The 16,112-nt window shown below is 36.9% G+C and overlaps 1 protein-coding gene across 2 annotated transcripts in view; it reads right to left on the reverse strand.

The window, feature by feature from the left end:
• Nucleotides 1–2,416: 2,416 nt before the first annotated feature.
• kif25 (kinesin family member 25) overlaps nucleotides 2,417–16,112 on the reverse strand; it is a 56,644-nt gene continuing 42,948 nt past the window's right edge. For both annotated transcript variants that reach the window (XM_008124658.3, XM_008124653.3), the window contains 4 exons: nucleotides 11,473–11,624; nucleotides 8,508–8,711; nucleotides 6,763–6,918; nucleotides 2,417–5,932 (listed from right to left, as the gene is read on the reverse strand). In XM_008124658.3, the coding sequence (XP_008122865.2) occupies nucleotides 5,775–5,932; nucleotides 6,763–6,918; nucleotides 8,508–8,711; nucleotides 11,473–11,624 (670 nt within the window). In that variant the 3' untranslated portion in view covers nucleotides 2,417–5,774. The remainder of the gene's footprint in view (nucleotides 5,933–6,762; nucleotides 6,919–8,507; nucleotides 8,712–11,472; nucleotides 11,625–16,112) is intronic.

The raw sequence follows: 16,112 nt of genomic DNA on the forward strand, positions 1-16,112 counted from the left end.
TGAGAAGGCACTTGGAATGTGGTTCTTTGAGTGGTCACCTGTGCACTCAAACAAATGGATACAGGAAACTAAGTTTCTATACATAACTTAAGACAGTCTACCACTCAGGCCACTTTCTCCCCTATTATGTCAATACAGGTACATGTTTAGGTGCCACTGGATCTCTCATTACTCAATAGATCATGCCCTCTTCTTCCCACCCTGACCACCTATATCTGGACCATTCAGAGGTATCACCAAGCATTGCTGCCACCTCATACTATTGCAATATCTTTCTATCTTCAAGAACTATTGGAGTCTTTAACTTCTCAAAAGGTTGAATTCTTGTCATTATTGCTCATTATTGTCATCCTGCAGTGCAGTCATGCAGCTCACAATGGCAACAAAGACATACATGAATGAGTAAGTGAAAGGAGAAGACAAAATGACAACTTACATTGTCACTCGCAAAGAATTATATTACAATATTCAGACCAGTGCTAATCAACATGGTTTTCCTGGTCTCATTATAAGAAGAAGCAATTGAACCAGAACAGATGCTGATGGTGATAATCTAGCAGAAGAAAGATTAAGCCTTTCATCTTAGGACAAAAATAGCTACACCATCAACGTGGCTAAATGGCCTGGCTAGCACAAGAGAGAAAACACTCATTCACTTGCACTTAGCTAGACAGTCACACCAAGACATCAAAGAGCCACAAAAGCCAACCAAGGCAGAGACAAGCATACAGAATTATTTGTCTTTGGCCATCCACATTCAAAATACGCATTGCTGCAACCCAGAGTGTGCATTGGGAATGCTTACAGTGGCAGTACTTTGAACAAACCATGCATGTATTTTAAACCTTATCTCCTGAACAAATATTACTAGAAAGCTGAGAAATTAATCCACATTGACACAGAAAATTTATTTTGAGAATAGAAAGCCTTCATCCAATATGGGCCATTGTAGAGAATACAGGAAGGATCTGTGTGCTTTCCTTTTGATTTACCTAGGGCTGCCAAGTCAGAGGTATTCCGGGTCTTGAGATTTCACACCTGAGACCTAGGGACAACCTTGTTTAATGCTAAATAGAAGCAGAACCTGATGTTGTTAGAAAATGTGATGTTACAATGAGGTGCTAATGTCATTAAATATGATATTTTGACCACCAACTGCAGAAGCACAGCAACTGAAATTTTTAAAAAAAACTGTACATGCACATACGCATATATACCTTTTAAAGCAGTGTTCTCATCCTGGGATCCCTCCATCCTAAGAACTACATCCGGCAACAACTAAATGCACCCCTTTTAAAAAAATAAATTCACAAAAATGAAATGTTCATTCTAGAAAATGTCAGCAGAGATTTTGCCTATTCCAGAGATGCACTAGTGCTACTGAGAATCATGAAATACAAAGATCCTTTGGAGCATATGTTGTGCCCTGCTTACTTACTTGAACATTAAGGGGAAAGCAGTTTATGAAGCAGTTCCTAAAACTCATGTTACTGTAATTCAAACATTCCAAAAGGTCAGAGACCATACCACATGCAGATCCCTGCATAATGCAGCAGCTGGTACATGTTGAAGGGTGAAATTCCAATTGGAGCATGCTATAAAATTTCTGGGTAAATATTTATACTCAGGAAGGTTAAGAGACTTGGAGTGCTATACGCTCAAGTCATTTGGATAGGCAAACTGCCATTTAAGTCTCTGCATAGTGACCCACTCACGACCTCAATGCTGAGTCTAGAAATAGTTGTGACAGCAAAAGAAAATCAGAGTGAATCATGGGTTTCCATGGAATATTAAAGCAGCACATAAAACAAAAGAGATGTTAATAATGTTCTACTACATACCACAGAATCCCTCTCTGGAACTTTCTATCATGTTGTCATACCATACCTTAAGTGACCATGTGCAACTGAGATAATAAAAAAGCTTAAGATAGAAAGGCAGGTTCCTGCCAGTGGTGACCCCGCTTTTTGTTTCTTCTTCTGCAATATAGGGAGGATTCAATGGTCAATTTGATGAAAGGTACTATATGCCAAGTTACGTTCATATGCTCTACCTTTAACATCAAGTGAACTGCATGCTTCTAGGATCAAATGCACACCATTCCCTAGCTCAGCATACTTTACTGAGTTGTTGTGAGGATAATCCTCATATGAGCTCTTCAAAGCGAGGGCAGTATTCATATAAAATAACCAATAACAACCATAATGTGAACGGGTAAGAGCAATCTATAATGATTTGTTGTCAGGATTTCCAGATGTGTTACAAGAGGTACACATTTTGAATATGGAGGAGGGGTTTCTCTCACATAAATAGCAATTTATGTGTATGCTTGCAACTTTTTCGTATACTCTTTGGCATCTGCCACATGAGCAAATAAAACACGTGAACTACTACATGATCATATAAATGACAAATGTACTTTTTCTTTTTTTATTGATAAAGGTCAAAATTCTGTACATGAAGGAAATGTGTATGTAACTATTTTTCACAAGTTGCATATCATTTCCTTTATCTAAGACACTATTATATCTTTAAATTGGATTAAGGAAATCGGATAAAAGAAAATTGGATAGAAGCAAATTACAGCCAGGTTACTTTGTGAGCCAAATGAAAATAACTACTTTAGATCTTGGTATGCAGAAACTCTAAGCGAGATGCTCCCCTCTTTGAAGGATAAACTTTTAATTGTCATTTTTTGCTTTGCTAAATATATCAATGTATGTGTTTATTTCCTTCTGTCTACTGCAGACGGAAAACATGAAGGATTCTATTTACACAACTGCTTTATTTTAGTTTTGAAAGAGGCACAAACATATATTTTGGCAATGCCTGAATGACATGGGCATTTAGAACTATTTATTCAGAGTTAAGAGAATGCACTACCCCATTCAAGTGCATCTGAGATTCATGTATATTTCCAGTTTAGGTGTCTTTGAAAACTTCGGAAGGATCAGATTTGAAGTAATAAATCTAGGATGCCACTGACATCTAACACCACCAAAATGTATGACATCTCTTATAATCTTAAAATAACGTCTAAATGTATACCTCCTCTAATCTTGCTTCATATCATAATCATTATTGCAATATCATAAGTAGCAGAGTGAGGATGAGGTGGAGGAGAAATGTAATAAGAGAAGGAAGGAGGAAGTAAAAAAAATGTTCAGTTTGACTATTTAAAAACTACACAAATACACATTATGTTTCTTTGTTTTCTGTCTAGCTATTATCCTTTTCCCAATCCAGCTCCAACATATTTTCTAGTACTATCATTTTCAATCTAAAAACCCAGGATGTTATCTTTTGACAAATCCATTCATATCCTAGTTTGCTTTGGTAAAATTAAAATTTTATTTATTTACTGGTATAACTGTTATTAATAAAATGTGTAAAGCTGTCTTTGTCCTTCCTTCTAGTGCCTTGGACATGTAGAAGAAAGAAATCACCACTACTTGGGAAGAAACATCAATGGTAAGCTGTTTGTACATATATGTTCTTCCGTAAAAGAAAAAGCTCAGTTCAAAATTCCACCAAAATGAATTTTAAAAAATATATAAACTATGCAAATAAAAGTGCCTATAACAAACAGATACAGAGTACATTCCAAGTTTTGCATTAGAAATTCTACTATAGTTACTCACGGGAGGTCCAGAAGTTTCTGCATTCAAAACTTGGTTTCTGACCTCTAGAAATCCGACATAATACCAGAACAGGAACTGTTCATGGACTTTAAGCACATCAGGCAACTCAATCTTCTGCATGTTTTTGCAGAAATCAAGTTTTGCTTTTGTTCATTGTGACTTGTTAATAGGATTGATTACAGGGTTTAATAACAGAGATTGATTACAAAGCTAGCTACCTGGTTCAAGATTTTTAAAATGTACCTCTTTTTCCATATTCGACTGCCATTTCATAAATGGCAAATTACTTACAAAGATTCTCTCTTCAAAGTGGTATCTTTTTCCATGGTATCTTTTACCTAGATTTTATCATTTTAGTCAGATGTTCTTAACTTTGGTCTTTCTATTTTGTTTTTTAATCTGTTTTTATCCTCTCATACTGTTTTATTGTAATCTGATGTATATATCACTCATATTTGATCGAAAGATAAGTAAATAAATACATGTTATTTTGAAAGATAAGTAAATAAATAGATGCTATTTTTATGTTGCTAGCTTGTTATAATGTTGTTTACTTTTATTGAGATATGTTTTGATCTATGTTTGGTTTTAATCGCTGTTGGATCGGGCTTGTCCTCATGTAAGCTGCCTCAAGTCCCTTTGGGGAGATGAAGGTGGGATATAAAAATAAAGTTATTAATATTATCATTATTAAATACATAAAATAAAATTGGATTGTTCAACATTAAAATGCATGACGTTGGATAAAGACATTTGAAGATGACATCAACTGGGAAGGTTAGCTAATATCTGAGAAGACAAAATTGGGATTCAAAATAATTTTAACATAGGAATAGGATTTTTCAGTTGTTGCCAGCGTTCCTTGCCACTAACTGATGCTGGTTAGTCCAACAAAATCTAGAATTCTGTGCAATTCCCTACTTGCCTTAGCAATTTGGGGAGATGGATCCAAAATTAAAAGATTCTCAGTAGAGGCAAATGTAAAATTAAGCAAGAAAAATCAGATGCACAAATGTAGGGTGGGTGTCACCTGACTAGATAGTGCTATCTGTGAAAAGGACCACCCATACTAGTTTGTTTCTAATGAAATATATCCATAATTGTCTTTATCCCTCATCTTGGAGCCCCAGATGTGTTGTCTTGAACCCATTTTCATCTGATATTGGAAGTTCAGCGGGATTGTCCTTGATTAGCACTTGGATTGACAACTCCCAGAGAGTACAAGGGATTTCCAGACAGAACTAGGAAAGATTTCTGCTCTGAAGAGCTGCTGCCAATTGTTGACAATGTTAATTTATATAGACCAAGAATCACTTCAAATAAAATTCCAGATCAAAATTCAGCTTTAAAGGGGAAAAATCATGAGTCAACAAGGGTCAACAATGTTAAGTGATAGCAAACCAAAAAAAAAATGCAATTCTAGGCAGTATCAATTAATGTATAGTGTCTAAAGGAAGAAATGGCACTATCCCGTTCTGTTTGGTCAGTCCTTATGTGGACTGTCTTAAGTTCCAGCCAATAGAATTTAAAAAGGAAGGAAGGGAGCAATCTCTCTCTCCATAAAGGTCCTTGAACACTCATAAAACCTGTTTTAGATAACTGGGAAACATTCCAAAACCAGGTTTTGGGCAACTCTCTGGGTTTCAGGAAAATAGGAAAGGAAATCTGATGCTGTGGGAAAGGAAACCCAATGCTTAAGTACCAGGTCTAAGTAATAACACAGCCATCTGTAGGATAAGCCTTTCACACATGCAGTATGCCACTGCTGTGTACCATAGAATGCCTAGTAGGCTCCTGTTCTCAATTTTGTTAATTATCTAACCAACATTTGAATTGCAGAAGTTCTGCTTTTCTTCTGTCTCCTCCCAAATGGTTTGTTCCTTGAAATTTGATTATCCAGATGCTCTTCCTAAATCAAAAAGCAGACATCCTTGCTTATCCTATCTAGTAGCCTTTTGTTCATGCATGCAATTGTTCTTGGAACCAAGATGTTGCTTAGCAAGTACATTGCCTGCCAAGGCTTCACCGAGGACTGTTTATTTTAACTGGCAGTTTACATTTTTATGACAACAAGATCAATTTCAGTTTGAGGAACTCATTAATAATGCTTTAATCCACAGGAGTCTTGATGTCTTATTTGGATTTGCTCAACGCCAATGGGTTTCTTTTCTTGGCCTGCCCTCTCTGAACTTGCCGTGCACGAGACCCAAATCCAAGGGTTTGCAGTGACTCTGTTATGTACTTCTGGCTGGGGGAGACACACAACATCAGCAGCAACTTTGCATCACCCCCTAAGAAAAATAAAGTCATGCATTAGCATGGGTTTCTCAATAATATTCAAAATGCTGACTAGGCTAAGTTGCCCAGCATTCACTTCCTCTTATCAATGGGGCCCCAGAGTGAGACTGGAACATGGTTGAAATGCAACGGATCAAATACTTTCTTAAAGAGTACAAAGATAAAGGCCTAAAGATTCAGTGTGTGTGTGTGGGGGGTGAACACTGGAATTTCAGAGTTTGTTGTTGCTTTTCTAACTACAAAAAGAGTAGATGGCAGCTTAATAGAAAGGCAATGAAACAGTCAGACCTGAGGAAAATCTCATTTTTCTACTGCAATCCCCCAAATCTCCCATGGATTTTAGCCGCTGAAAGGCAGGTAGAATGTCAACAGATGAAACATTCTTTGGCATGCCAATAATAATAAATAAAATAATAATAACACTTTATTTATACCCTGCCACCATCTCCCCATGGGGACTCGGGGCAGCTTACATGGGGCAGAAGCCCAAACAACATAATGGAACAAAATAAACAACAATATAAACATAATGTGATGCAATGTGGACAAATCTTTGCCTGTTAAATTTCTATTTGTCACTGAACAGCTGAAGTTACTCAAATCTTGCTAGCAAATTAAAATCAAACCAAGACATAGTGTCTTATTTTGCAGAATCAAAGGAATTCTTATTTAGCATACTGGTAGTAGAATCGTCTATGCTCTTGAATTCAAAGATTCATATTAGTTATACATTTCACAAGCAATGCTATAATATCCCATAGAAATGAACATATTTTAAAAATCTGTGCGGAAATGGATAATACAAATTCCAAGCAATAATCACCTATGGAATCCTGAAGCAAATGTGTAAGTTTGCTGTTTCGATATGGCACATGTGGACGCTGCTCTGATATCGCTCCCAGTACATCTGCTAGAGCAGACAGGCTCCGATTAATGAAGGAAGTCTCCCTCAGGACTGAGCTAGTCGCACCAGACATACCTAGCAGGAAAGAAGACACACTATTACAACGAAGTCAAATGTCTTTAGCACATCCAGACACCTGAATATACACTAGGGCGCCAGGCAGCATATCTGGTTCCAGTGTAACCTTTTTGTCTATTTCAGGGACAAGAAAAGGACTTGGTCTCCTGACCTGATGTCATAAAACAGAAAGCATTTTTAAAAAATCCTTTTGACATGAAAGAGCCCACTTTTTATATCTTCTGCAACAAATTCAATATTATCTGAATAAAAAAGCACTTCTACTGTTATTTTGAGTGTGTGGAATGATCAAGTTATGAAAAACAATAGTAGAACATGGGTACGAAACATTAATTCTATACTGAAACTAACATCTTACCAGTAACATCTATTTCCCCATGAAAAGCCACAAAATTACGTTGTACCCTTGAGTCATAAGAAGAGGCGGGTAATATGATGATGATGATGATTGATATACAAAAATGGACATCACCAAGAGCAAATGCATGGTAAAATATAGTACAACTATTTAAGAGTTCAGTAAACAAACAGCCTTGCTTTAAAATGTATTTGGAGGTTCACCTCTTATATTCATTTTGAAGCAACTCTACCTCATCACTTTTGTTTCATCTCAATACACTCACAAATAGAACTAGGAATGCAATTCTTCGCTAATTTTCTTTTCAGAAGAAGCAAGATTAATTTAAATGACTTTTTTTCTAGCTGTGGCAACGTCTTTGAAAGCTGCAGTAATAATAATATTCTACACAAAATTCGCACATAAATATTTTCCCGAGAAAAGCATCTTATTTACCAGAAATAGTACTTTTTGTAGACAAAAAATACCACTTCTGTTTCTGTAAAACCAAAACTGTTTTCACCATAAATACTAATGAATTTTTCACAGAATAGTTGCCCAGCTACATTTTCTGTGTAGAAAATATATTAATTAATTTTTTTTAAAAAAACAGCCATGTGTGAATTTTACCTAAAAGTCCCAAAGTGTGAAGATTCTCTTTAGTCCAGTCTCATAAAGTGTTTTCACTACTTAACCATTTTGCAATTTTTTGGAATATACTTCCCATCCCTACTGAGACCTAATACTGACATGAAGGAAACCTGTTGGGAGTTTAATGATACTCTGAAATGATATACATAATAATTTCACAATTCAACAATGGATCCAAATGAAATATTCAAAATGGAAAAGCAGACATAGTCAGTAGTTTATTTCAGGAAAACACAAACATTAGTAGTTGGACAGAATAAAACCATGATAAGTTAAAGACAGTTCTCAAATAAATAAATGCGTGCTTTAAAAATTAGAAGTCTTCAATGACAACCAGAATGGCTCCAGGAATATGCCTTGGATTGTGTGATTTTTAAATAATGGTTTTAAGATTGATATGTTTTATTTTAAAGTATATGTTGTTTTATTCTAAATAATAATAATAATAATAATAATAATAATAATAATAATAATAATACTTTATTTGTATTCCGCCACCATCTCCCCAAAGGGACTCGGGGCGGCTCACAGAAACACTCAAGTGCTGCATATCAGAAACAATACACAAGTATAAATACAATGGTAGTGAATGACCTACCAGCACATTCACTGCCAGCTAAATCAACCAGTTGAAGTTTTGTTCTCATTTGCTTTAATTTTCCCATGGATTCACTGACAAAAGAGGCTGGTGAAGAAGCTCTGGAAGGAAAGGAGGATGTGTCATCTCTCACTGAGTGGGAAGATGTCAAGAAATGTTCTTTACTTTGCCTTTGACTAGAAGGGTCACCTGAGCAAGATATACCTGGACAATGCAAGAGAAACAAAGAAGAAAAGTTTATTTCTAACCCTGCAAAAATGAAGTCAGCCTAGCATTCTGGAGAAATTGGATTTTTTTTAACCAAAGCTCTTAGCATGGTTAGTGCAGTCTTTCAAAACTCAGTGCAAATACACAGTTCAGTGCAGGTTTTTTTTTTTTACTATGATCAAAGATGAAGTCAGTAGATCCAGTGATTACCTTTTTAAGGTGATTCTCAAGAAGTTGATTGGTTTTCACAATGTTTGCTTCTGCTAGCATAGATATATGTCAAGGGTTTTGGCATCTTACTGTGACAATTGTGAAAAGGATTTGTGCATCACAAGAGCTGCCAATAAGCATCCTCAAAAGACACATTATCTCCACAGTAAAGCAAATCTGCAGAGTCTCTTAACTTTGAGGGATGGTTGTACTGGAGAGCAAGAACCTATATCCACTCTTCACAAAATCTATTATAATCTCTATTTTATATTATATGTCCACTAATCTAGGTCAAGGGAATAAAAAAAACTAGACATGAATCCTGGAAAATTTCAAGAGCACTGAACATAATTATTTTCCTTCTTGCTGTAAAAGGCAACTGTTGGGATTTAATAATAAATAAGAAAAATAGCTCTCATGATGGGAAATAGATAGAGCAACCTCTCTCTGTGTCTATCCTGTCGTCACCTTTGATGTTTAGTAGTAGTAGTAGTAGTAGTAGTAGTAGTAGTAATACATCACACAGTCCTAAACACTTGGGAAATGTTCGACTTGTGATTTTGTAATACGAAATCCAGCATATATATCTCGTTTGCTGTGTTATGCTCTGTCTTTGCATCAATAATAATAATAATAATAATAATAATAATAATAATAATGATAATAATAATTTATTACCCGCCTCTCTTGATGGCTTGTGTACAACAAATTTTTAAAAATTAACATAAAAATACAATAAATCACTATGTTTCATAGATAAAATATATACATACATATGAAAATGTATACCAAACACAGCTACAGCATTGACATATAGTGGCAATAAAATGCAAATCAAAACTCATGATTGAAAGTTGACTGGGTGGGAAATTTAGACTGATACTTAGGGTTACACCTCCTTCTCAAATTTGAAGTCCACTTTCTGGAATTTTTCTATTCCTTTGTTCTCACAGAATGAGCTTAACTTAACTAGAGGAAAAATCCTAGCCTCTTTTTTCTATAAGCCATGTAGTTCTCTTAAATAAAGCTTTTTGTAACTTTAGGTACTACTTTTGCTCTTAAATGTGGTATTTCACAGTTCCTCCTCATATGCGCATCTCTGTGATAATAGTAACATATACTAGAAATTTGGTGAAGCCTTCTTAGCTTCACTCCCACCCCGAACATCTATCCTCTAGATTACCCCACTTCCATATGTCCCTGCCCGCAGTGGAGTACCCCTATGTCCCTCTCACTCCAGGTTTTATCTTTGTGTTCACGTGGCCTGCCCTTGTTTTACTGTTTTTTGATTTCTTGATGTAATGCCTATTATCATTTATTGTATTTTTAATGGTGCTATGTTATGTTGTTTTATATTTTGTTATATTGTATTGCTCTGGGCATGGCCCCATGTTAGCCGCCCCGAGTCCCCGTTGGGGAGATGGTGGCGGGGTATAAATAAAGTTTTGTTATTATTATTATTATTAGCTGTGATTTTGTGTAATATCCAGGTTGAGCATCTTTTATCCAGAAATTCAAAATACTCCAAAAACCAGGATTGTCCACATGGATGGATGAGATAGTTATATCTTTGCTTTCTGACGGTTTGATGTACACAAACTTTGATGTACAACATTAGTTAAAATATTGTATATAATTAGCTTCAGACTATGTGTATAAGATGCATCTCTAAGACAATATGCATATACAGTCTATCCCCGCGTTACAAACATCTGACTTACAAATGACTCATAGTTAAAAATGGGAGTGAGACAACAGGAAGTGAGAGAAATCTACCTATAGGAAGGGAAATTCACTCCTGAAAGAATGATCATGGGGAAAAGGTGTCTCCACTGAAATTTTATTAACAATCCATTTCCACAACAAGCCAAATTTTTCAAAATCCAGATATCACAGGGACAGAAAGTGAGGGGAAATCTTCTGAACAGGGAACTTTGGCTGGAGTTACACTTAAAAATATACTTGTTCTGACTTACATACAAATTCAACTTAAGAACAAACCTACTGAACCTATCTTGTTCATAACCTGGGGGCTGCCTGTATAGGTATCCTAAAATCTATAAAAATCTAAAATCCAAATGACTTCTGGTCCCAAATATTTTTGTTAAGGATTACTCAACCTGTACTATGGACAAAGTAAACACCCTGATGTTTACTGATTTTTAGAAGGAAATATATGGGACTGAACTTTTGAGCCTTTGAATGTTTTATGCACCTTCTCAGTTGAGTCACTTTGCTAGTAGAGGCTCAAATGTCCTCAATGTGGAATCGGTTTTGATTTAAATTATGGTTCATATTCTGATATATTTATGATTCTGTTATTTATTTATTTATTATATTTGATCAGAACCAGGGATTATCAATTCAATAAGTTCAATGTGACTAAAAATAAAATATGAATTGAAAAAGACTTACAATATTACATTACTTCCCATGCATTTCTTTTAGAATAATGTCTAAATAATCATTCTCAGATAGTCTTTCTATCTTGAATTTAGGCAATAAGATGTAGTGAAGGTAAATTTGAACATGGAATACAGCTTCTTACCATAATCTTCCTCCGAAAGAACTGTAGTTAAAGTCAAAGTTACCACAAGATGAGAACGAGAGGAGTGAGCATGTACTAGTGTTGGATGCTTGACTCTCAGTTGAAGTCCCTTATTAACTAGTTCTAGGAACTGCTCAGCATCTTCAACAGGTCTACAAAAAAAACCAAAAACAAAAACCCATGGTAATGGATTAAGAAAATTCTGCAATTTAATGTGAGTGCACATTAATGATTTTTCTCTTCAACCTGAAACAACAGTTAAAAATAACCACAAACGCCATGTAGTCCAAACCCTTGGCAAGCAGGAATAGATAGCTAAAGCACTCCTGAGAGCTGGCCATCCAATACTTGTTTAAAAATGTCCCATGAACGAAAATCCACCAGGTTTAGAGGAAATATATTCCGATGTTGAATATCTTTTACAGTCAATAATTTCTGGTTAAGGTTTGCATTTTGGAGCCATAGAAACATTCCTCCTTCTCCACCCCCTACCTCCTCCAATGTAGCTCTCAACATTATTCCCATTTGGAAACCTATGCTCTTCCCAGATGTTGTTGAAATAAAGCTTCTATAATTTCTAATCATTGCTAGACTAGGAGACCAGAGCATCTGAAATCTAAATCTGGACTGCAAATCACTAGATAGTTGAGTTACCCATATTTCTTTTCAATTTTGGAATGTTTAGAACTAGAATGTAGACTAGCGGAACCATATTTTCAAGGAAAAACTGCAAGGTGTTCACAGCTTTTGAATCAAACATCATTTTATTCTGACAAAAGGGAAGTGAAGAGAATATATTGCAGGCTTTTGGGATTTCTGGTATTACCCAGGAATTTCTTAGGTGAGGCAATGAACTACAAAGAACACTGAGCAGATAATACATGGAACTGAGGCAGGAAACTTTGTAAATTGTAAAAGTGAAGGAAATATAAAAATGTTTTCATATTCACCCTGAAGTAAATTATGGTTACCTGATGGCAACCATAAACTTATGTTACACAAGAGGTAAAACGCATTTACAGCTTAGCAGATAATGCCAGATGTCTAATGATTTAATTATAGCAATTGCTTATCCACAGCCTGCCAGTTGACAAGAAGTAAATTCACAAGTTACTTTTTGGAATAAGAGTCAAGAGGTAAAGTGCAAAATGTCTGCTTCTTTTTAAACATCTTCATCTTATCTCGGTTTAGTATTATCTTCCTGAATATAATTAGGGTATAGCTAAAGATATAGAAAAACAAAGTTAAAAATCTGATTCTGCTTTTCTCCATCCAAATGAAACATTATTAATTTATTTATGACATTTCTATCCTGCCTTTCTCAACCCCGAAGGGGACTCAAAGTGGCTTTACACATAGGCAATTATTCGATGCCTTAAAAACAGTGTACAGTTCAAATAGACATTAAAAGAAAATTATAAAATACATTAAAACAATTAAAACAATACATTCACAATTAATCACAAAAATTCATTAATACAAAATTGTGTTTTAGTATGTAAAATCCTGAACTTCCTTTTCTGCTTAGGTGTAGACATCAGAAAGAAAATAAACTGAACCTAGAATAAGTCCTAATTCAAACTGCTATTCTGAAAACAGAGTTGACTGATTCAACGAGAGCTTTATAAATTCCACTTATTCACTGGGTTCAATCCAATTAGAACTAACATTAGCTGTAAGTCTTTGGTTGCAATCTTATGGTTCTTGAAACATGTCTCATGGGCCATAAGAAATGAGGGATTCTCACTCCAAGATCTCAGATGAAGCTCTGACTTCTGATGGAAAAATGTAACATTTAATTTCCCCTCCTGATCTTGTTTAACTAAAGATGTTTTCATGGTGACCTTACCTTCCAACTTCTGAGAGGGCCAAAAATCAGTATTATACAGCAAAGGGAGGGAAAGGCTGATAGTTCTAAGTCCCAAGACCAGGGGTCCCCAAACTAAGGCCCGGGGGCCGGACGCGGCCCTCCAAGGTCATTTACTCGGCCCCCGCCCTCAGTTTTAAACTTAGGCTTGCCAAAAGTCTGAAATGACTTGAAGGCACACAACAACAACAATCCTACTTAACTTGACTATCTCATTGGGCAGAAGCAGGCCCACACTTCCCATTGAAATCCTGATAGGTTTATATTGGTTAAAATTGTTTTTATTTTTAAATATTGTATTGTTCATTCATTTACTGATATTGTGCTATAGTTATAATATAATATATTGTGTATACATATAATATTGATAATAATATTATAATGTAATACAATATAATATTTATTTATTACAGTATTTCTACCCCGCCCTTCCCACCCAGTAGGGGACTCAGGGTGGCTAATAATAATATTAATACAATGTAATAATATTATATAATATAATAATATTAATTATATTATATATTAAATGTAATATTACTAATAATAATATGGTACAGTGGTATAGTATAATATAGTAATATATAATGCTAATATTGTGCTATGCTAATAATATAATAATATTGTATGTACATACAACTTGTAAGCCGCTCTGAATGCCCTTTGGGGTGAGAGAGAGTGGAGTATAAATTTAGCAAATAAATAAATAAATAAATGATTGTTGTTGGGGGGTTTTGTACTACAAATAAGACATGTGCAGTGTGCATAGGAATTTGTTCATTTTTTTTTTCCAAATGATAATTCGGCCCCTCAACAATCTCAGGGACCATGAACCGGCCCTCCACTTTAAAAGTTTGAGGACCCCTGCCCAAGACTAAGAAACATTATATGTGCCTCAGAGTCTATATAGGTCCCCTCCAAACCTATTTACTTCCCATTATGTGCAATGGTAGGACTTTTTTGCCATACGCTGGAAACAAAGGAAGAAACAGAAAGCTGTAAGTCAGTTCTGCCAACACATCTGCCCTCCTGGCAAGAGCCCCAACAAGGCTTTGGACATGGCAGAGGCTATGATGGCATGCTTTAAATGTCCGCTCCTCAGCTCTCCTCCCCACTTCTTGGCTTTGCAGCCTTGGGAAGTATTTAAGATTCTATGGAAATTAAATTTCACAATTTCTCCATGAACCTCACTTTCCATGGGATGATCAATGCATACAAAATATAAAAGCAGACTGAGAGGATTAGGTTTGCTGAAGCCTCCAGTCCATTTGGTATATTTTCAAATCAAGGGATTTTTGGCAATAATAAAGAACCACATAAACAAAGCTCAAATGGTTTGCTTATGTTAGTGGAACCCACAGACAAAAGGACAGGTTGCTTACCTGTAACCATGTTTCTTCGAGTGTACTCTGTGAATTCACACTAATGGAGAGGCTGCGCCTGCGCAGGTCCCAACGGAAACTCTTCCCAAGCTGAAGTTTAAATTTTGGCGGTAGCCACGCCCCTCCGTCCCCGGAGGGCATATAAGGCAGCCCTCGGCGTCTCCTCCCCAGTTCCTACGCCGCAAAGGCAACGAGAAAGGAAGAGGGTTTGCCAGAGGGGAAGGAAGGGCGGGCTTGTGTGAATTCACAGAGTACACTCGAAGAAACATGGTTACAGGTAAGCAACCTGTCCTTTTTCTTCGTGTACTCTGTGAATGCACACTAATGGAGACTAGCAAGCTTAGGTCTCGGAGGCGGGCTAAGCAAACCCTGACAACGAGAAACTGTCCAAACATATGTTTATTAAACATGAAAACATCAAAAAGCATGGTCCAAGGACCCATTAAGGTATTGCATCAACACACGCCAAACACCGAGAGCAGTCCGGTAAGGCATGATATAACCCTTTAAGAGCACATGTGAAAAAAACAGGAAAAACATCATTCCCCTAAGGGGGAAGGCAGTAGCAATAAGGCACGGATCGTCAGGAGAGCAGTGCAAACATGTACCAAACAGGAAAAAACAACAAGAGGGTCGCATGAGAAAAAACACCCACAGAGAAGTCATAAATGCAGAAGATTAGGACAAGCATGAGGATAAAACTGCCCTAGCAAAGGCGGCATCCTTCAAAGTTTTTTGGTCTAACCTATAGTGAGACACAAATGTAAGGGGGTTGGACCAGATCGCTGCCTTGCAGATGGAGTCCAGGGAAATGCCCCTTAGGAAGGCAGTCGACGTGGAGAGACCTCTCGTCGAACGCGGGCGAACCGACGGGGGAGGAGGTCGTTTGGCTAGTTCATAGGCCAGTTCAATGGCCTGAGCAATCCAGTGGGACAGTCTTTGAGAAGAAATAGGATTGCCCAGTTTATCTGGGGCATGGGCCACAAAAAGTTTTGGGGTCTTTCGAATGTCCTTAGTACGGTCCCGGTAGAACAGAAGTGCTCTACGCACATCAAGGAGGTGCAGTCTCCGCTCAAGGGGAGACGAGGGGTCTGGGAAGAAGGCGGGAAGGACAATGTCCTGGTTAAGGTGAAAAGCCGAGACCACCTTGGGAAGGAAGGTGATGTCCGGACGGAGAACGGCGCGGTCGTGATGAAAGCGGAGGTAGGGTTCATCGACCCGAAGGGCCGCCAGCTCCGAGGGTCTGCGCGCTGAGGTTATGGCCACCAAGAAGGCAACTTTCCAAGAAAGGAGACGTAGGTCGGTCGAAGCCAGCGGTTCAAAGGGAGAGGCAGTAAGCTGGGAAAGTACAAGCTCGAGGTTCCACCCTGGAGTAGGAGGTTGAGCCGGTGGGC

Source organism: Anolis carolinensis, chromosome 1 (assembly GCF_035594765.1).
Source record: "Anolis carolinensis isolate JA03-04 chromosome 1, rAnoCar3.1.pri, whole genome shotgun sequence".
In the NCBI taxonomy this organism is placed as follows: Eukaryota; Metazoa; Chordata; class Lepidosauria; order Squamata; family Dactyloidae; genus Anolis; species Anolis carolinensis.